At 45.6% G+C, this 23,542-nt stretch overlaps 1 protein-coding gene across 2 annotated transcripts in view; it reads left to right on the forward strand.

The window, feature by feature from the left end:
• TRIM44 (tripartite motif containing 44) overlaps nucleotides 1-23,542 on the forward strand; it is a 201,429-nt gene that overhangs the window by 163,803 nt on the left and 14,084 nt on the right. For both annotated transcript variants that reach the window (XM_082270160.1, XM_082270161.1), the window contains exon 5: nucleotides 7,498-7,615. In XM_082270160.1, the coding sequence (XP_082126286.1) occupies nucleotides 7,498-7,585 (88 nt within the window). In that variant the 3' untranslated portion in view covers nucleotides 7,586-7,615. The remainder of the gene's footprint in view (nucleotides 1-7,497; nucleotides 7,616-23,542) is intronic.

The following is a 23,542-nucleotide window of genomic DNA, read 5'->3' on the forward strand; positions in this document are numbered from 1 at the left end:
ATTTGTTCTCTGCTACATATTTTTGGTAAAAAAAAAAACCCAATAAGCGTATTTTGATTGGTTAGCGCAAAAGTTATTGCGTTTACTAACTACGGGAAAGATTATGTCATTTTTATTGTTTTTTTTTTTTCTAACTAGTAATGGCAGCGATCTGCCATTTTTTTTCCGCGGGACAGATTTTTATTGCGGCGGACAGATCGGACCCCTAACTGACATTTTTGACACTTTTGGGGGTACCAGTGACATTACTACAGTAATCACTGCTATAAATATGTACTGTTACTGTAAAAATGACACTGGCAGGGAAGGGGTTAAATTTACTGGTGATCAAGGGTTTAAGTGTGTCCCTAGGGGAGTGATTCTAACTGTCAGGGGGCATGGCTTGTGAGATCATCACATAGACATGCAATCTTATATAGCAGGATCACATAGCCTCTGTGATAATCTAAGGGAGAATGACAGATGGCTGTGTTTACATCAGCCGTCTGTCTTTCTCACTCTGCTGCGAGAGATCGCGAGTGGCTGGCGGCCATTGGACCCGCCGGTCACACGCGCTGGCTCCCCAAGGAACGAGCGGGAGCGGGAGTGCACCGCCGGCGGCGCGCGCTCGCCCCCCACAGGTGCCTGAGAGAGCAACGTAGCGGTACATCGCCTTGCCCAGCAGCGGCAGAGTGCCGCAGTACATGTAGGGTGGGTGGGGCGCAAGTGGTTAATTTTGTTGACTAAAATATTTCCACCGACTAAATGAACACTATTTTAGTCGACTAAAATAGGACTAAAACTAAAGCAAGTCAGATGACTAAAATAGGACTAAAACTAAAATGACATTTTAGTCGAAAGACTATGACTAAACCTAAATTGAAAATTTGACATTAAAATTAACACTACTCTGCTGGCCATTTCTAAATAGGCAGCGCAATTCTATCCAGAGCCTGTAATAATAGCACATTCAAGTTTAAACATGTATTGTACAACCGCATAAGTAAAGGGCATCTACTAAGCTGCTGGAAGAGAAAACATTAAGAAAAAGGCTATTTTATATTTTTTCTCAATAATTAATGTTGGTAATATATTCAGGTAATATGTGCGACGACATTACAGCCAAAAGAGTTTACAGCTTTTTGTATTTAAAGTTGCGCTGTTTGTCAAAAGCAATATTTTTATTTGTTTATGAAACTTGGTTTTATTTATAGACGTTATATATCACAATGACTAAATCTGTGCCTGTAGTGCGTGTTCAAACCTTAATATCATAAATTAGAACCTATTATTATTATTAGATTTTTACTCCAGGAGTATATAATTTACATAGTTACATAGTTACATAGTTACATAGTAGGTGAGGTTGAATAAAGACAATAGTCCATCCAGTTCAACCTGTGTAGGTGTGTGTTGACGTAATAATTTCCCATACCCATGAATGTTATGTTCCTTGAGATGTACATCCAAGAGATTTTTAAAAGTAGTCATACTCCCCGCAGTAACTACCATTTGCGGTAGAGAATTCCAGTCTTGTAGCCCTTACTGTAAAGGACCCCCTGCGAAGCCTGAGGTTAAAACGCTTTTCCTCTAATCGCATTATATGGCCACGTGTCCTCATGCAATCCTTGCGACTGAATCATTTTTTCTCTATGTTGAGATCACCGTTGAGGTATTTGAAAATCGCTATCATGTCCCCTCTCAGGCGTCTCCTCTCCAGGGTGAATAAATCAGAGCCAATATTAGAAGCACTGGATGGTCCCGCCCTCTTTCCCCTGAGGGGAGGAGGGAGGGAGGGGGATCGAACTGATGCAATTAAAGCTGTCTCATATATATTTGTGATCTGCATGTGGTAAGACCAGCTCTGAGGAAGGGGGCCTGACCCCCGAAACGCGTTAGCGGTCCTGACTGAAGGACGTGTCCCAGTTCACACATGGTGGATTCTTGTAACATGTTTTTATCTCTACGTCTGTGAGTATGCATTTGGCATTTTTTATTAAACAATTTGCAAATTGACCACGGGTAATGCACTAGGTGTTTGCGCCTCCTCTTTCTTTCTTTTCTATGCACCCGTATTGGAGTTCCCTGCCTGAGGAGAGCAGCACGCCAGTCTTCCCATTCGGAGTGAGCGCTGGGCTGAATTTTTGTACTTGAATAAATCAAGCGCCTGAGGTTAAAACGCTTCTCCTCTAATCGCATTGTATGGCCACGTGTCCTCATGCAATCCTTGCGACTGAATCGTTTTTTCTCTATGTTGAGACCACCGTTGAGGTATTTGTAAATCGCTATCATGTACCCTCTCAGGCGTCTCCTCTCCAGGGTGAATAAATCAAGCGCCTGTAAACGCTCTTCATAATTAAAATCCTCCAATCTCCTAATTAGTTTAGTTGCCCTTCTCTGGACTCTCTCCAGCTCCAACACATCCCTTCTGAGGAACTGGACAGAATACTCCAGATGCGGTCGGACCAGTGTTTTATAAAGCGGAAGGATTATAGTTTTATCTCTGGATTACATCCCCTTCCTTATGCATTCTAATATTCTGCCGGCTTTGGCAGCTGCAGCTTGACATTGCATGCTATTGCTTAGTCTATCTTCTACTAAGACCCACAGATCTTTGTTTGGAAATTCTAGAGAAATGTTTAAATAATGCATTACAATTAACCTAAACCTATTAAATTCGTAGTTGACTAAAATGTATGAGATTTCAGTCATCTAAAATGTACTGGAGATTTTAGTCGACTAAAATATGACTAATACTAAAACAATTCAGATGATTAAAATACGACTAAAACTAAAATGGCATTTAGGTCAAAAGGCTATAACTGAAAATAAATCGGAATTTGCTGGCAAAATTAACACTGCTAGGGAGAAGGGGTTGGGGGGTACAGGATACCCAAAAATAGAAGCAAAAATGTTCCCCCTTCGTAGTATCTTCTATTATCTTTTGACCTTGGCCACAGATCCGATGTAGAACTTTGAATGTCTCAGCTAAAGTGAACTCTGTAGGCTTAGATAGACTACCTTTAGGTATCTTTGGGTTTTGCCACATACCAGGTTAGGGCTCTTTAGACCTCTGTCACGGGCCGGTTGTGTAACTTTAACTCCAGACAACTATGGACCTTTAAAGCCCATCTCCCGAGTCAACTTCTTGTTTTGTCAAGGGGTGAGGAGAAAGCTTATACTCACCCAATCCTCCGTTCCACCAAAAAACGGCGCTCCTATATGGTTCATCAGCGGACTGTTTTGGGTCTGTGGAGCCTGCTCTGGGCTTTATGATGTCAGAAACAGTCCACAACTCAGGATCACTGGAGTGCAGGATTGCTGGACCAGTGTTGTGCTGGGGGATTAGGTAAGTAACTCTCCTTTCCCCTCTCTCCTAAACAAAAACTAGCAGTTAACCCATGAAGGCGAGCATAGCCCCACTGCTTATAAAAACTTTTTTTTTTGCTCTAAGATGGCCTTTAAGTCCAGAGAACTATTTAAACAAAACTCTTCTTCAGCTTCCTCCATTGTTTGTTTGAGAGCCTGGGAGTCAAATACTGGACCTATCTGGAGCTCCATTCTCAGAGACAGTAGGCCTTGGAGACAATGACCTCTGCCTTCTTCCTCTCCAGGCAAAACCTGCAAGACATAGAATATTCTAGAAGGTTTCTCCAAATATTTATCCTCTTTCCCAGCCCACATCACTGCCATTTACAGTATAACCCAATAAATTGTATCTCCTCACTCTGGAGAACACCCCCAGAAGTAGACAAAATAAATATCCTTGGGCTTAGGAGAAACCTAATGATCCCAGATAGCAAGAACCTTCTGTCCAGTTCTGGTCGCCAGTCCTCTGGAGGGATGTGTTGGAGCTGGAGAGAGTCCAGAGAAGGGCAACTAAACTGATTAGGGGATTGGAGGACCTTAATTATGAAAAGCGTCTGCAATCGCTTGATTTATTCTCCCTGGAGAAGAGACGCCTGAGAGGGGACATGATAGCAATTTATAAATACCACAATAGTGATCTCAGCATAGAAAAGCAGCTATTCAGTCGAAGGGATTGCATGAGGACTCTAGGGCATACAATGCGATTAGAGGAGAAGCGTTTTAACCTCAGGCAATGTGGGGGGTTCTTTACTGTTAGGGCTACGAGATTGTGGAATTCTCTACCACAAGAGGTGGTTTCTGCGGGAAGTATGGTGGCTTTCCAAAGACTCTTAGACGTACATCTCAAGGATCAGGACATTCAGGGCTATGTGAGATGATTACGGCCACACACACCTATACAGGTTGAACTGGATGGACTATTGTCTTTATTCAACCTCACCTACTATGTAACTATGTAACCAAGCTCAGGCCGACTACAGCCTAGCTGCAGACACTAAATTTACACTAGGGGCACTCCAGCTTAAGGAAAGGTCTCTGCAAAAAACATTTTCAATACATCGCTGCAATACATGCACATTTCCCCATGTTCTATACCTGCAGGTACAGAAAGATACATGTAAATCTGCCTGAAATGGACTGAGCTCCCAAAACCTGTGGTTGGCTGACATCACATTTTTTTGTGGAATGGGTTGTTTCAGTCCTGTCCAATGTCTTTTATGAAACGACTCAACCACTCCCATTCTCAGATCTTTACAACATGAAGGCTAATTGTTCCTAGTCCAAGATATGAACCGGGAGGGCTAAGTAGGCTTTTTGAGATAACTTACAGGTTATATGAATGTACATGTCTATAAGCAATGGCCAGGGAGACATATGTTTAATATGTTTGACACTGGGATTTATCATGGTGTTTTAGGTATCCTGGTCTGGCTGAAACTGTGCATTGGCAGTTAACACCTTACATTCTTGTTCTCCCTAAGTGCTGGTTCACACTGAAGCGGCACGACTTCGGGGGCGACCTGTGAAGTCACGTGCACCGCGACTTCGGCACGACTTGCACGGACTTCATAAAATGAATGTCTATGCAAGTCGCTCCAGGTCGCCCCGAAGTAGTACAGGACCCTTTTTTCTAAGTCGGAGCAACTTGTGTCGCTCCTATTAGAACGGTTCCTGTACCAGTCAATGGACCGCCCGCGACGGTGCGTGACTTGTCAGGCTGACCAAGTCGCCTGACAAGTCGTACTAGTGTGAATGGAGACTAAAGCCCCGTACACACGTACCGATCGTCGGCCGAACGATCGGCCGTCTTTTGTCCAGGGCTGTCGGTGTCTGTTGAAAAGTGCAAAAGACTGCACAAGAATTTTGTCCGCCGACTACAGCCGACTGCAGAAGTGATGTCATGTAATGGTTAACTTTCCCTGTGTTTTTCCTTTTCTGAGCATGCCCAGTCTTGCAAATCAGCGGTCTGTCGGCCGAATTCTGTACTGACTGGCGAACAATCGGCCGCTCTGGTGTCGGCATACAAAAATTTTAATGCTTGCATGACAGATTCTTTTCGGCCGAATGTGCGCTGTCGGCTGTCGGAGGCATCATACTAACAAGCCTACAATCGGCAGATCGGTCGTCGGCCGAAGCTTTTCGGCCGACGATCGGTACGTGTGTACGGGCCTTTAGAAGTATGGTCTTGTTTCAAAAACATATTGGCCCAGTTGATAGAATCTCGGTGAACAGTTCTTTTACATTTTTAGACTGGCCATAGATGTGACAATTTTCTTTCCTTTCAACACGAGTGGAAGGAAAAACAAATGGCTGACTGTGTTGATGGAGGAATGCCTCTGGCTGCACTATTGTATTCTGCCAGTGGGGGGCACAAGGAGAATTACCGACCAGCAGAATAGGGTGGTTACTGGTAGCGGCTATAGCCATATGTAGAAAAATCTGACATGCTGGTTTTACCTAAGCTGATCAATCCAAGTCTACAGACTACTGTCAGCCTGCCCAGACATGGATCGAAATTCGGCTAGTCCCTGCTGGACTGGCCAAATTTGGATCCATGTATGGCCAGCTTTAAACAGTCCAGTACTTGTTAGATCAGCACTTCAGGCTATTGAATTGCACCATTTCTGGCCAACCTGACCATAGATGGATTGAAACACGGCTGGTTCAGCAGGAATGGTGTCAGGGGAACTTATCTGAGAGGCAGAAATTGCTCATTGCTCGAGGAACCCCTAGCAACCTCTGGAGTAACCCTGTGGTTCCACTGAACCCTGGTTGAGAACCACTGGATTAGATGGCTCTGAAGTCTTTGACCTTTCTCTACATAGACAACTACTCTCTGGAGCTTTGAGCTGTCATAAGTGAGAGCAGAGGCGTAACTACAACCTTCAGGGCCCCGATGCAAGAAACCATGAAGGGCCCCCCGGACCCCTGGCCGAGGCTCTTCCCTTCAAGCCAGGGGCTCTTCCCACTGTTCCTGGGGCCCTTTTACTCTCGTTGCGGGGCCCTTTATTACAGTCCTGCAGCGGGACTCTTTCACAAGTTCTGCAGTAGGTCCCTTCCTGCCATCTTGGGGCCTCCCCACGGTGGTGGAATGCCAGGGTGCCCAGTTGCAAGTGTGACCTTTGCGATCCTGGAAGTTCACCCACTGGTGTCAGTAGCTTTTATTTTTTGGTATTTTAATTGTATTATTTTTTATCTTTTTTTTTTTTTTTTTTTTTTTTTTTACATTTTCACTGACTATGACTCTGTCCATTTAGAAAAGGAAGGAGCTGGTAAATTACATATTTACTGACCCCTTCCTGGTTCTCTATTGTGACACATCCCCTGCAGCAGCCGGCAGGAAAGGGGAGGGAGCACAGTGGGGGGGGGGGGGACCAGGGGAGCACACAGGGGCCCAGAGACAGCAGAACACAAGTGAACTGGATAGGAGGAGTGGCGGGGGCAGCATACAGAGGAACCAATCTCCTCCATTTTCCTCCTGCAGCTACAGGAGGAAAAAGGAGGACAGTGATTTCTCTACATGCTGCCCCCGCCGCCCCTCCTATCCAGATGTACAGGGGAGCCACATGGGCCCCCTGGAGCATGGGGCCCGGTTGCAATTGCAACCCCTGCCACCCCTGTAGTTACGCCCCTGAGTGAGAGGTTTGAGGGGTCATTGGTTTCCTAGTTATAAAGGTTTCCTGGCCCCCTGGGGACCCCAGGGTCACAGACCCTCCCTACCACCTTTCTGATCAGTAATAACCCCCCTAAAGAACCTTCAGACTTTAACTTTCACAATTATTTAAGAAGATGCTGAAAACCATACCCTCATGTCTTTCCATCTCATAATTTTGGCTATATATATTACTTTGCCAGAGGATTCTTTAGCCCCAAGTGCACTATTTTACATTCACATTACCCAACTACAGTTTCTGCTTCAAGCTGTTTTGCATGTCATCAGGTATCAAGGGGCCTGCTGATGTTGGAATAAACATGAACTCCAGGCATGACCTAGATGTCTGTGTGCTGGATAAAATAATACATTAATGGGGGGAGCAATCCTATGAGAGATGTAATCCTAATGCTACCTGTTATATCATGTTGTTATGTGCACGTTGCTATTGATTTTCCCAAGAGCAGCTGGATAATGGAATTGTGTTCTTTCTACAGGGACGACGAGTCTGGACCCCAGACAGCCGCAGAGGGAGCCTCCAAATCACGGTTTCAGAGCCCTCCCCCAGGCAATGGTCCATGGTGAAGCAAAACGGCAATCCTACAGAACCTATAGGTGCAGTATGGGGATATTGTATATAAGCTGGGTGTACATTTGCTATTTTTATTATTATACAGATTTTTGATAGTGCCAACAGTTTGCATAGTGCTTTATGTCCGGGCAAACTGTACAGTTAGAATACAATTCAATACAGGAGGAACCAGAGGGCCCTGCTCCTTAGAGCTTACAATCTAAAACTCCTCCTCTCCACTGTCAATACACACATACTTTACATGTAAGACCCCGTTCACATTAGGTCGCTCTGACTTAGGGAAAGACCTGTGAAATCGCGTGCAGCGCGACTTCGGTGCGACTTGCACGGACTTAAAGCGGAGTTCCACCCTGTGATTTTTTTTTTTTTTAAAAATACCCCCGGGACAGTCAGGGCTAGTGCATTCCACAATGGCTAGCCTCTGATCTGTCCCGGGTTGCACTTACCTGTTAGGACAAATACTTACCTTGAAAACGTCTTGTCCAGCGCTGCCATCTCAGATGTGGGCAGCTTGAAGCCAGCGAGATCCTCTTCGGAGTCCTCTTCCGCCTTCTTCGGTCCCTCGATGCCCTGCGCCGGCCCCGACGTCACTTCCGGTGCGCGCGCGTCATCCCTCCACAGCTTCTGGGCATGCCCAGAAGCTGTTTAGAAGGGGATGACGCGCGCGACCCGGAACTGACGTCGGGGCCGGTGCAGGCGCAATGATTCCTGGGAGCGATGACGTTCAGCTCCCAGGAATCATTGCAGAGCCAGGAAGTGACGACGGGCCGAGGAAGGAGGAAGAAGGAAGTAAGGTAAGTATATTTTCTTCGCTACGAGGTAAGTAAAAAAAAAAAAAAAAAATATGTGATTATCCATTTCTTTTTCAGGTGACCCGGAGCGAGAAGATGGAGGCAAGTATTAAAATAGGGTGGAACTCCACTTTAACATAATGGAAGTCAATGCAAGTCGCCTCCAGGTTGCTCCCAAGTAGTACAGGACCCTTTTCCTAAGTCGGAGCGACTTGTGTCGCTCCAGAACGGCTCCTGTACTACACAGTGGGAGCGACGGTGCACGACTTGTCAGGCTGACCAAGTCGCCTGACAAGTCGTACCATGTGAATGGACACTTAAGGACCAAATGACAGTTCTGTTTAAAGGAAAAAAAATTTTTTCTAAATAAGTTTTTAACCAGTTCTGGACCGGAAGGATTTGCCCCCTTAATGACCAGGCCATTTTTTGCGATTCTGCACTGCATCACTTTAACGGAAAATTGTGCAGTCGTGCGACACTGTACTGAAATAAAATTGATGTCCTTTTTTCCCACAAATAGAGCTTTCTTTTGGTGGTATTTGATCACCTCTGAAATTTTTATTTCTCTATCGCTCATTGACAGACGTAATCTTCTTGATTCTCAAGAGCTGGGTTATGTTGTCTCCGCAGGAGTAGGACTAGGCAGAATGACAAAACGTTCTGGCTCCACCCTAGGGGCAGTCCCTGAGGGTATATCTTCCCTCTCTCTGCTACAGGGAATCAGTTTTTTTCTGTCTAGTCAGGAGTAAGGACCTAAGTTCCTTGCTGGGATCTTTTGGTCCTGGCAAGACTTTTTTTCTTTAAGAAAAAGACATTTTTTTTTAGGTAGTTTTCTCCAGTGTTTTTTTCCTGTGAGATCTTCAAGCAAAAATGCCGGACTGGGCGACACTTGTGGTCACCCCAGCCGGCCTACGAGCGCGTGCAGACCATGGCATTGCGCTTGGTCGGCCGCGACATATTCAAGTAAGTATGCGGGGCCGGGCGACGGGCTGGATGTTGAAATCCAGTGGTCACCCCGGTTTCTGCCTAAAAGCGCGTGCAGACCAGTGCGCTGAGTCGGCCGCGACGGAGTCCCAGTAAAGGGACTGACTTTGCGAGTTAAAAGTCTCGCTTGGACGCCAGGTACCAGAGAGTCGAGGCGTCCACAAACCCCCACCCCGGTGGAGAGGGTATTGTGAAGAGAGGGTGCCTGTCGGTTCGGTATGGTGAGTAAACGTTCCCTTTTTTCCTCATTATGAGGCAGTATATATTATGGGCCCCTCCATATATGGTCAGTATATATCTGATACTTACAAGTCCCCCTTGTAATACAGCATGTGTTTGTGGGAAGTGGACTTGGTTCAAGGTTGGTGAGCCTTGGGGGTCCCTCTCTCTCTCTCTGGGATCGAGAAGCAGGTACTCTGAGGGGCGCTATTGCGCTAGGGGGAGACACACAAAAAAAAAAAAAAAAAAAAGGGAAAAGTTTTTTTGTTTTGCTGGCAAAGGTGTCCTGTATTAACATGGACCCTGCCACTCATGTATCTCCTCCGGATCCCCTCGAGGGGTCTGCGGGATCCTCCAGCACCCCATTGACAATTGAATCTTTGTCAGCTATTATGGAAACTTTTGTGTCCCGGGTGGAAGTGGCTTGTCAGGGACAGGGCGCAACAAAGCGACCCCCGCCTAACCCCTTATTATCTGAAACTTCGGATTCAGACTCTGAGCCTATTTCTGCAGTTGCAGGTACTTCATCTGGTATTGGTGTCTCGGGTCCTGTCTCTTCAGACAGTGAGGAGGATGTTTCGGCATCCGCCATAGCCCGAGAGGAAGCGTTGGTAAACGCACTCATTGTATCTGTTCAAGAGACCTTAAGGTTACAGGGTATTCCATCAGAAATAGCTGAAACTGAGATCCCTTTTGGGACTAAAAAACGCATCAAAGTGGCGAAGGTTTTTCCATTGCCCAAATGTTTTGGCAATCCAATCGAAGAAGAATGGCGTCTGCCAAAACGCACCTTTAATATTTCTAAACGCATTGACAGGCGCTATCCGTTTGAGGAAACCCTGATTAAGAAATGGACAGAACCACCTGTGGTGGATTCACCTATTGCTAGATTGAATAAAGCCACGGTTATTCCTTTAGAAGACGCTCCGTCTTTTAAAGATCCAGTGGATCGCAAGATAGAAGCTATGTCTCGCACCATGTTTTCCTTGATTGGATCAGCTTTCAGACCAATAATTGCTATTGGTCTGGTTTCGCAGGCTGTAACTGAATGGACCAAGTGGTTACGCCGGGACTTAGAAGAAGTCCCTCAGGCGGTATCAGATTTGTTGGAACAAATGATACAGGGGTTACAGTTTGTATGTGATGCGGCGTTAGACGCCACTCCATTAATGGCGCGAGCATCAGTCTCAGCAGTGGTTCTCAGGCGTACACTGTGGCTAAAAGGTTGGTTAGCCGACCAAGGTTCCAAAAAAGCATTGGCTAATATCCCCTTTTCAGGAGAGCGTCTATTTGGAGCCAACTTAGATGAGATCATTAAGGATCTCACCGGTGGAAAAAGCACCTTTTTACCGCAAAATTTTATAGGTAGAGGAACTCGTCAAAGACGAGGGCCTTCTTTTTCTGCTCACAAGAGGTTTTTTCGTCCAGCGGGTGAAAAAACTAAGTCCTCCAAAGCTCCTACAGGAGGCGTCAGGGGTCGTTGGTCGGGCAAGCAAAAGCCCGCCCCCTCCAGACCTGAAGATAAACCATCCAAAGCCTGAAGGTGCGCCCCCACCCATAACTGGGGTGGGGGGACGTCTTCGCCGGTTCCCGGATCCATGGCTTTCCAGAATCCCGGACAAATGGGTTTGCGAAGTCATAAGGTCAGGGTACAAGATCGAGTTTCGATCTCTCCCACCGGCGCGATTCTTCCCTTCCAATATCCGACTATCCGCAGATCGTTTAGAAGATCTGCGGAGAGCAGTCACAGATTTACTACAACAAGGAGTGGTAGTCCACGTTCCTTGGACAGAACGGTTTCAAGGGTTTTATTCAAACCTGTTTACAATACCCAGGAAAGAGGGCAAAGTGCGTCCAATTCTGGACTTAAGAGCACTCAATTCTTTCGTCAACATAAGAAGATTCAGAATGGAGTCCATTCGCACGGTAGCAGCCTTCCTGCATCCAGGGGATGTCCTAGCGTCCATAGACATCAAGGACGCCTATCTTCACATTCCCATTTTCGCAGGACATCAGCGTTTTCTACTCTTTTCCGTAGAGGAGAACCACTATCAGTTTGTGGCGTTACCTTTTGGTCTCGCCACGGCTCCGCGGGTCTTCACAAAGGTGTTGGCCCCAATGTTGGCACTTCTGCGCCAAAGAGGCATATCGATTCTAGGTTACCTAGACGATCTTCTGCTTCATGCAGAGTCTCCTCAGACCTTGCTACAAAACATAGAAATTACTATGATTTCTTTACAGGAATTCGGGTGGCTGGTGAACCAGCAAAAGTCATTCCTGGTTCCCACCCAGAGGCTCGAATATCTGGGTCTAATTCTAGACACAGTCAGGACAAGAGTTTTTCTTCCGGTAGGGAAACTCCGAAAGATTCAATCAGCAGTCCAGTTGTTACTGTCCAACAGCTGGTCTTCCCTTCGGACTTGCATGAGGGTTCTGGGGTTGATGGTGGCTTCATTCGAAGCAGTCCCATTTGCCCAGTCCCATACCCGAATTCTTCAGCAAGAGATTCTTCTCAGATGGAATCGGAATCCGGAATCCCTGGACAATCAGATACGATTGAGCAAACAGACCAGAGAGTCTCTGGTTTGGTGGCTTCGGTCTCCAATGCTCAGCCAGGGAAAGTCATTTCTGCCAATATATTGGACGATAGTGACTACGGATGCCAGTCTATCCGGATGGGGAGGAATTCTTGGTCAGTTATCTGTCCAGGGACTTTGGTCCCAGGAAGAATCCAGGTTACCGATAAATGTATTGGAACTGAGAGCGATCAGACTTTGTCTGATTCACTGGACCGAGCAGCTCCAGGGCAGCCCGGTTCGGATCCAGTCGGACAATGCCACGGCCGTGGCTTATGTCAATCATCAGGGGGGCACCAAGAGTGTCCGAGCGGCTAAAGAAGTGGCTTGCATTCTTCGCTGGGCGGAACGATTTGTTCCAGCAATCTCTGCGGTGTTTATTCCGGGGGTGGAGAATTGGCAGGCAGATTATCTCAGCCGTCAGACCCTGGATCAGGGGGAATGGTCCCTCCATCCAGACGTTTTCCACCAGTTGTGCCTACGGTGGGGCACCCCGGATGTGGATCTGTTGGCATCACGATTCAACAGGAAAGTTCAGAGATTCGTGGCTCGCTCCCGCGATCCTCTAGCAGAAACCGCAGACGCACTGATCGCCCCGTGGGGGCAATACCAGCTAATATATGCCTTCCCTCCTCTCGCGTTACTGCCAAGACTTCTTCGCAGGGTAGAGGAGGAAGGAATCCCAGTAATCCTGGTAGCTCCGGACTGGCCTCGTCGAGCTTGGTACGCCGACATGGTCAGACTGGTGGCGGACGTCCCATGGAGACTTCCTCTCAGGGAGGATCTACTGTCTCAGGGACCGATCTTCCATCCTGCTTTACGATCGCTGGCTTTAACGGCCTGGCTATTGAGACCCAGGTGCTGAAGGACAAAGGTTTGTCAGCTTCAGTTATTCCTACTCTAGTTGAAGCAAGGAAAGCGACTTCCAGAAAGATTTATCATCGCACATGGAAGTCCTACATTGCATGGTGTGAACCTTTGGGGTTCCGTCCTCGGTCTTATTCGATTAGTCGAATATTGGCTTTTCTGCAACAAGGGGTTGAGCAGAAACTGGCCTTGAGTACTATCAAGGGTCAGGTCTCAGCATTAGCCATCTTCTTTCAGAAGCCTTTGGCTACTCATTCCTTGGTGCGGAATTTCATCCAGGGGGTGCGACATCTGGCTCCGCCAGTGCACGCACCGTTACCCCCCTGGGATCTTAATTTAGTGTTGTCGGTTCTTCAGAAACCTCCCTTTGAAGATATTAGGGAGATTCCTCTACCCACGTTGTCCCAGAAGGTGGCCTTCTTGGTGGCTATTACTTCTGCACGCAGGGTGTCAGAACTGGCCGCATTATCTTGTCGTTCACCATATCTGGTGGTGCATAGAGATAAGGTGGTTCTTCGTCCGAATCCATCCTTCCTACCAAAAGTGGTTTCAGAATTTCATCTGAATGAAGAAATTGTATTACCTTCCCTGTGTCCTAAGCCCAGTCATCCTCGGGAATTTGCTTTGCACTCCTTGGATGTGGTCCGGGCGATCAGGGTATACTTGAAAACGACAGACTCGTTTCGCAAGACGGATTCACCTTTTGTGATCCCAGATGGACCCAAAAAGGGGTTGCCTGCATCTGCCGCGACCATTTCCAGATGGATCAGACAGACGGTAGTGCAGGCTTATTCTATTAAGGGTCGGGAGCCCCCGTTCCCTGTTAAGGCGCACTCCACTCGGGCACTTAGTGCGTCATGGGCCTTTAGCCATCAGGCGTCAGTGGTCCAGGTGTGCAAGGCGGCTACCTGGTCGTCGGTGCATACCTTCTCTAAACATTATAAAGTTGATGTAATGGCATCGTCTGATGCCTCATTTGGCCGCAAGGTTTTGCAGGCCGCAATTTGAGGAGACCAGTGGTCTACCTCGAGGGTTTTTTTTTTCCGTTGGAAAATTTTTTTCTTTAGCCTCATTCTTTGTTTATAATGAGCCTTTAAAACTTCTAGTTTGGCACCGGTTGGGCCTTCTAGATTGGATTTGATTTTGTCAATCCCACCCCTCATTTGTGGCACTGCTTCTGGATGTCCCAGCTCTTGAGAATCAAGAAGACTACGTCTGTCAATGAGCGATAGAGAAAAATGGATTTTTGTAAGAACTTACCGTAAAATCCTTTTCTCTTAAGCTCATTGACAGACGTAGTACCCGCCCCTCTATCATTGAGTTGGGTTGGGTTAAATTCTCTGTACTGCTTTAAACAGAACTGATTCCCTGTAGCAGAGAGAGGGAAGATATACCCTCAGGGACTGCCCCTAGGGTGGAGCCAGAACGTTTTGTCATTCTGCCTAGTCCTACTCCTGCGGAGACAACATAACCCAGCTCTTGAGAATCAAGAAGACTACGTCTGTCAATGAGCTTAAGAGAAAAGGATTTTACGGTAAGTTCTTACAAAAATCCATTTTTTTTGCGCTATAAACAAAAAAAGATTTACAGTTCTGAAAAAAAAAAAATATATATATATATTTTTCACATTCTGCTATATAACATTCCCCAAAAAAAATAAAAAAAATCTAATTTTTTCATCCTTTTAGGCCAATTTGTATTCTGCTACATATTTTTGGTAAAAAAAAAAAAAAAAAACTAGGGGACAGATTTAGGTCTTTTTTTTTTTTTACTAGTAATGATGGCGATATGTGATTTTTAGCGGGACTGCGACAAATCGGACCCCTAACTGACCTTTTTGACACTTTTGGGGGGACTAGTGACATTATTACATTATGCACTGTTACTGTAAAAATGACATTGGCAGGGAATGGGGTTAACCTAGGGGTGATCAAAGTATTAAATTTGAGCCTAGGGGAGTGTTTACTAACTGTGGGGGGAGGGGCTTGTGAAATTACCATAGAGACCTGTGATCCTATATAGAAGGATCACAGGCGCTCTGTGATCATTTCAGAGAGAACAACGGTCTGCTGTGTTTACAACAGCTGACCATTCTTCTCCGTCAGCGGGGAGCGATCGCAGGTGCCCGACAGCAATCGCGGCCGCCGGCCCCCCGTGCATTGGCATCCCCGCAGCCTATTTGGGGTGGGAGCGCGCCGCCGGCGGCGCGTGCTTGCCCCCCAGCACCACGCACGTGACGGACGTAGAACTGCATCATTTCGCGCAGCCGAGCCAGTCTGTCAAGTGGTTAAAGGGGAACACTAGTTTAGTTTTTTTTTTTTTTTTTTCTGCAGTTCTTGCATTCTTTCCTGTGCTGTCGCCTGCAGACACTTCACTCAGTCCTCTATAGCCGAAACGCGTCGGTTAAATACTCTGTACCTTGTCACAATAAAGTACTTTTGTTCAAGAGCACGCCGAGTCGCCAACCCTTCTGTCGTGAGTTCATATATATGGGAGTTGAACGCCCTGGCTTGCGCACCAGACTCCAGTCTATGGAGTTATCGTTAGCAGTGGAGCTGGGGTAATCCTTGCCATTTTCCTCTTTCTGTCACTGACAGGAAGTCTGTCATTATTCCCCCTATTTTCCCTGAGCCCAGACTGTCATGGATGCACCGCCTGTGGGAGCAACATTACACTGGCCTTGGCTCACAGTATTGTTGCACAAAAAAGCTCTCACAGGTTACTATGTAGTCTGTGTTTGTTTAGCAGTAAGAACCACCCACAAATGGTCAGGAAGAAGCAAAGGGGATTGGAAAAAAAGTATGTATATATAAAAATTGTCATGCAGTAAAGGGGTCTGTAGGAGGGTGAGGTGGTGCAATGGTCCATTTGGAGTTGGGTTTTAGGTTGATGTTTAATACAAGAATTATTTACAATATACACATATAACACTTGTTGTGCAAATAAAGTCCTAAAACATGATAAGGGATTCCCAGAGCACCATAGTTATCTAAAGGTGAGCTGCCTGCCTTGAGGCTCTCCTGATCATAATCAATGCTCTGGCTAATTCGCTTGCACATGTAAATGTCAGCTTGAGCTACTGGGCTCTGTAAGGGCTTTTTCACAGCAAAAGACAACATTGTAAAATTACGCTAAAACTCGAAAATGAAATATGCATTATGTACAGCCCAATTGTAATGAGCTATAATGCAGTCAGGCTGCATATATAGGGATTAATCTGTAAAACAGACCCCCATATAAGACTCTGCTGGGACTGACCAGACTAAAACTGTCAGAGGAGATAATGGTCAGTAACTTGTTACAGCAATGTGCAACGAGTGCAGAGGCTCTCTCCCTCCTCATTCGCTCAGAGACAGCAGGGGGAGTCTTTGGCTCCCGCTTCTGTTAATCACAGCCAGTGAGGGGGGAGTGGGGGGGGGGCAGGGCTGAGATGCATTCTGTGTGTCAATAGATACACAGAGCAGGGTGCAAATATACTCAAGTGCTCCCATAGCAAGCAGTTTGCTATGGTGGCACTCGGCAGGGGGGGAGGAGCCAAGAGCGCCTGTGGGGGGACCTGAGAAAAGGAGGATCAGGGCTTCTCTGAGTAAAACCATTACACAGAGCAGGTAAGTATAACATAATTGTTATTTTATTTAAAAATAAAAATTACAATCACTTTAAGCTGCCCATACACAATCCAATCAGCCTGACATCAATAGTATGTAAATTACTTGAAGGGATGATAAGGGACTATATTCAAGAATCTGCTAAAGTCAACAGTATCATCAGCAGTAATCAGCATGGGTTTACAAAAATATGTTCTTGTCAGACCAATCTGTTAACATTCTACGAGGAGGTGAGCTGTGAGCTAGATAGGGGGAGACCTGTGGATGTGGTGTATCTGCATTTTGCGAAGGCATTCGGTACAGTCCCCCACAAACGATTAATTTACAAAATAAGATCTGCAGGCATCGACCACAAGGTTTGCTCTTGGATAGAAAACTGGTTAAAAGGGCGTGTCCAAAGGGTGGTAATTTATAACGCGTACTCAGACTGGTCTGGAGTGGTAAGTGGGGTCCCACAAGGCTCAGTCCTGGGACCAGTTTTGTTCAGTTTATTCATAAATAGCATTGAGGATGGAATCAGTAGTTCAATCTCAGTTTTTGCAGATGACACAAAATTAAGTAGGGCAATAACTTCACATCGTGATGCAGAAATCTTACAGAATGACCAGAACAAAATAACAGAGTGTAGCAGAATAGGTTTAATGTGGAGCAGTGTAAGGTTTTGCACTTGGGGACTAAAAACATAAACTCAAAATACGCTTTGGGGGGGAACCTCTGGTGGAATCAACAATGGAAAAAGATCTGGGATTCTTAGTTGAAGATGGACTAAGCAATATCATGCAATGTCATGCTGCTGCTGCCAAAGCCAGGAGAATATTGGCATGCATAAAGAAGGGGATATATTCCAGAGATAAAACTATAATCCTACCTCTTTATAAAACTCTGGTCCGGCCACACCTTGAGTGAGAAAAGGATGTGCTGGAGCTGGAAAGAGTCCAAAGAAGGGCAACTAAGCTAATTAGGGGATGGGAGGACCTAAATTATGAGGAGCGATTACAAGCGCTCAATTTATTCTCCCTAGAAAAGAGACGCCTGAAAGGGGCCATGATAGCAATTTACAAATACCTCAACGGTGATCTCAGCATAGAAAAAAACTATTCAGTCGCAAGGAGTGCAAGAGGACACACGGACATTTAATGCGATTAGAGGAGAAGCGATTTAACCTCAGGCTATGCAAAGGGTTTTTTACAGTAAGGGCAATAAGATTGTGGAACTTGCTTCCACAAATGGTAGTAACTTCGGGGAGTATGGCTTCTTTTAAAAGACTCTTGGACGTCCATCTCCAAGATCAAAACATTCAGGGGTATGAGAAATTATTACGGCCACACACACCTACACAGGTTGAACTGGATGGACTGTTGTCTTTAGTCAACCTCAACTACTATGTAACTATGATTTGTTTTGGTTCAGCTAAAGAACATGGATGGAGGAAGCTCTCCTACAGGCCATTGTATTCTGACAGCTGATTGGCTGTATTAACTGTTCAGCCAACAATTTTACACCCAGCTTCTTCAACTTTTTTTTTATTTTAAACTTGGTTTTATTGAAAATATTGAGTTAAAATAAAAGGGCATTCACATATCATGTATTCTAACATGGAGATACCAATGTGAACAGAAGCGGCATCAGCTTTTACAAAATTCAGGGAATAAACAAATCAGGAAAAAAGACAACTGTGCTTGAGAGAGATGTGTTGGCAAGGATCAATATACAGTCCTCAGATGATCAAAACTTCCAACTTGGCTGCCCCCCCCCCCCCCCCCCCCCCAAATACAGGCCTGGGAAAACCAGAGGAATAACTGCAAGAACAAGAAGCAGAGGGCGCACCAGCCTAGCGCATTACCTTTGGGATAACTTTAGTAATATAAAAAAGTGCAAATGTATACTTACAAACGGCAACATCAATAGGTACATCAAAGAATACTCCAAACAGTCTAGTCCAGGGATTCCCAAACTACGACCCTGTAGCTGTTGCAGAACTACACATCCCATGAGGCATTGTAAAACTCTGACATTCACATACATGACTAGGCATGATGGGAATTGTAGTTCCTGAACAACTGCAGGGCCTAGTCCGCTGGACAAGTCCCAAACATGGCAAGATGTTCCAAAAGGCTGATGCATTTTGAGGGGCATCCCCCTGGCTCTGCCCCTTGAAACGCGTCAACCTTTTAGAACATCTTCTCATGTTTGGGACTTGTCCAGTGGACCAGACTGTTTGGAGGATTTTTTGATTGGCCTATTTGATGTGGCTGTTTGTGAGTATAAGGGTCCATTCGCACTAGCGCGACTTGTCAGGCGACCAAGTCGCCTAACAAGTTGCGGTCGGTCGCTCGCCATTGATTAGCACAGGACCCGTTTTAATAGGAGCGACACAAGTCGCTCCAACTTAGAAAAAGGGTCCTGTAGTACTTTGGGGCGACCTGGACTTATGTGAAGTCCGTGCAAGTCGCGCCGAAGTCGCGGTGCACGCTGTGCACCGCGACTTCACAGGTCGCCCCTGGAAGTCGGATCGTGCCAGTCTGAATGGGCTCTACATCTGCACTTGTTTATATTACTAAAGTTATCCCAAAGGTAATGCGCTAGGCTGCTGTGCCCTCTGTTTCTTGTTCCAACATAAATCAGGAAGCATGCCATACTCAAGTGAATGTATGCATGGATTATACCAGCATAATAGAAGAAAAGAACAAAACTGCAGGAAACAAGAGCAAACGGCTTATTGAAACGTGAACTAGGAGAACAGTACTTATATGTTCACCCAAAAACTGAACAATAATAAACAAACAAAGAAAATAGCGGGTATCTGAATAGCTTTGTTTCTTTTTATTCAAAGTTTGTTGAGCCAGTCGGTGTCGGAAAGGCCACTTATGGTTAACATTTCGGCCAATTCACCGGAATCAGTCAAAAGCCTAACAGTCGATGGCCAGCTTCAGCCTGATCTTTAGCCAAGAGTTCAATTGCATGCAACTGCTAATTATAGCGTAGAAAGAAGTGGATTGCTCTCGCCGGTGCTTGAGTCGCAAGAGGAGGGAGATTCCCTTGGATAGCTGGATGCTTCACCGGTTGGGTTTAGAAATTGCATGCTGCGATCTATAAATGAGAAAATCGCAACATGCAGAAACACCGTTGAGGCTTTACCGTCAAGGCAGAAACAGACACACACTGCTATAAATAGCTGGGTAATGGCTGTAAGTAAAGCTATATGCATTTCTTTCACACCAGCTAATTTGCATAGTTCTGTGCCGCATCACTGTTTGAGCCACATGGGATTGGCACAGCTCAATGGTGTATTATAATTGACAAACTGTTACCATACACATGTGGTTCACCATTTCATGCCAGGCAGTTTTAAAACCCATAATCCGCTTTCAAAATGTTTTTTGTCTACGGATAAATGTATTTTGTTTGATTTGCTGTGACCTCTCCGACTACCTCAAAGAGATAACTCCATCACACACCAGACCGGCGTACACCCCCGTCTAGGGTGCTGGAGCAACTGCTGGATGCCAGCACATCTTCTGAAATACAAACCGCAGTCATTGATGTGCATCCAGCATTTCATACTGTGCACTTTGCTGTATGACGTGCTGAACGAGCGTCAATAAAAGAGGTTTTTATTGCAGAAGATTAAAGTGGTTGAAAATCCCTACATATACCCAGTATTTGTGTGTATGTAAGTATATACAGTATGTATGTATGTGTGTGTAATATATATATATATATATATATATATATATATATATACATATATACTTTTGTTTTTGCCCCCATTTTTCATGAGCTGAACTCAAAGATCTGAGACTTTTTCTATGTACACAAAAGGCCGATTTCTCTCAAATATTGTTCACAAATCTGTCTAAATCTGTGTTAGTGAGCGCTTCTCCTTTGCCGAGATAATCCATCCACCTCACAGGTGTGGCATATCAAGATGCTGATTGGACAGCATGATTATTGGACAGGTGTGTCTTAGGCTGGCCGCAATAAAAGGCCACTCTAAAATGGGCAGTTTTATCACACAGCACAATGCCACAGATGTCACAAGTTTTGAGGGAGCGTGCAATTGGCATGCTGACTGCAGGAATGTCCACCAGAGCTGTTGCCTGTGAATTGAATGTTAATTTCTCTACCATAAGCCGTCTCCAAAGGCGTTTCAGAGAATTTGGCAGTACATCCAACCGGCCTCACAACCGCAGACCACGTGTAACCACACCAGCCCAGGACCTCCACATCCAACATCTTCACCTCCAAGATCATCTAAGAGCAGCCGCCCAGAAAGCTGCTGCAACAATCGCTTTGCAAAACCAAAGAATTTCTGCACAAACTGTCAGAAACCGTCTCAGGGAAGCTCATCTGCATGCTTGTCGTCCTCATTGGGGGTCTCCACCTGACTGCATTTAATCGTCGTAACCGACTTAAGTGGGCAAATGCTCACATTCAATGGCGTCTGGCACTTTGGAGAGGTGTTCTCTTCACAGATGAATCCTGGTTTTCATAGATCTTTAAGTTCAGCTCATGAAAAATGGGGGCAAAGACAATTGTTGCATTTGTAATTTCGTTCAGTGTGTGTATGTGTGTGTGTGTGTATATATATATATATATATATATATATATATATATATATATATATATATATATATATATATATATATATATATAAATATATATGCAGTCTTCCCTTCTCTACATCTGTTTAAAGTGCTGAATTTATAAAGCTTGTCTGAGATGTCAGAAAGCAGAGGGTGGAGAGCTATAATTATACACTGCAGAAGACAGAAAGGAGGGATCTGAGAGCTGAACGGAGGGAAGGGACACACCCCCCTTAACACAGGAACAGAGATGAGGCTGTCAATCAGCTGGGGGTTCCTCACCTGTCACCTTTTTTCTCTTGGTGTCAGGAAAACTTATCAGAAGAAATTCATCCTGATAGCAGAGGAAGGAGGCAGCAGACAGAAGTGACCCTTAGTGCTCTTAATTGAGAGCAACCTTTTTTATCAACAGCTGTTTAAGGTACAGCATTTCTTAGCTACTGGAGGTAGGAGGCAGGGATCTCATGTCACACCCTGCACAGCATAGAGTAGGGAGCTGAGTGTAATCTGACACCTGAGAGAGGGGAAAGGACACAACCCCCCTCTACACATTCACATAGGGAGACATGCACAGCTAAGGCTGTCAGTCATCTACTGTGTGCTGGCGGAGGGGGGGGGGGGTGGCCATCCCTGTGATCCCTTGGTGTTAGCATATGCTGTCAGCAGTGACTCATGCAGATAGCATAGGAAGGAGACAACAGACAGAAATCACACTAGGTGTTTTGGATAAAGATAAGTACATACTATAGATGGATATGCCTTGATCATTTCATCACTTTAGGGTGTGCTGGCAACATATTCTCACCTCTCTGACTATGGCTGGTATAAGGCTTAAAGTTGTCTTGTTCAGCCTGATTCCCCTAAGTCAGGGGTGGGGAACCTTTTTTCTGCCAAGGGCCATTTGAGTATTTATAAAATCATTCGGGGGCCGTACAAAATTATCAACTTAAAAATGTGCCTGTTGTTATATTTGGTCAAAAATTTTATTAACTCACCCCTAATGTGATGGCTGCAACTGCTTCTCTTTGGTGAGGTGTGTGATGTTAGCTGGTATTGATGTTGCTACTCGCAACTGGTTTTCCAGGTTTGTGTCGGTCAGTCTGGAGCGCAGTCGACTTTGTGGTGGTAAGTTTTGAAATGAACTGCTGGCGGGTAATGCTGGTGGGTATAGCTGGCTGGTACTGCTGGTGGGTACAGCTGTGGGTACTGCTGGCTCAGGGTGGTACTGCTGGCTTATACTGTGCTGTGGGTACTGCTGGCTGGTACTGCTGGCTCAGACTGGTACTGCTGTGGGTATTGCTGATTCAGGCTGGTACTGTGCTGTAGGTACTGCCTTGGGTACTGCTGGCTCAGGCTGGTACTGCTGGCTGGTACTGCTGGCTCAGGCTGGTACTGCTGGCTGGTACTGTGCTGTAGGTACTGCTGACTCTGGCTGGTACTGCTGTGGGTACTGCTGGCTCTGGCTTATACTACTGTGAGTACTGCTGGCTCTGGCTGGTACTGCTGGCTCTGGCTGGTACTGCTGGTTCTGGCTGGTACTGCTGTGTGTGCTGCTGGCAGGAAATGCTGGCTAGCAGCTGCGCCGTGCTGGAGGAAGTGGCGATGTTTCCTGTATTGGTCATAGGCGGAGTGCATTTGATATCACTCCGCCTGTGACTCACTCAGACTGTCAGAACGAAGCCGGAACTATACAGGAAGCATTGTAATGAAGAGAATATGACCAGCGCTACGGACTTAAATATATGTTGGGAGGATGATAACAGATTAGAGGTGTAAGCTGCCCCAATCAAACCTTAGGTGTAAGGTGAAAAGTGCTAAAAAAATGTGAAGATTGGTGATGGCGCTACCTATAAGATAAATGAAACCATATATAGTGCCCCTAGTGACGTGAAAGGGGGTATATTGGTTGGGTGACCCACAAATAGTGCAATGTCATAAATAAAAATAAATGAAATATAAATGAAAATGTGGGAACAAATATTTATTCAAATAAACCAATGAATACAGGAAATAAAGTGAACTGATAACGTGACAGAAAACCCACAACCACAAGTATGTGAATGGATATGAATAAACTGTTAAATGTGCCACATACATGTGTATAAATATTGGTGAAAAAAATGTGGATGGGTGAAATTCCACGAGTGGCCACTGGGTGGCGTAAAATGTTCGTACAACCTGTATGCTGGTATATGGGGAGATTCCTCTTCGTAATGGGCGAGCAGTCAAAGGTCAGCGGCGGATGCCTTAAGTGCTCACATGGAAAGAAGAATGCCCCATGGTGAATAAATGAATCATACAGTCATACAATAGCGGCGT

This window comes from Pelophylax lessonae (assembly GCF_965119305.1).
Source record: "Pelophylax lessonae genome assembly, chromosome: 10".
Taxonomy (NCBI): Eukaryota; Metazoa; Chordata; class Amphibia; order Anura; family Ranidae; genus Pelophylax; species Pelophylax lessonae.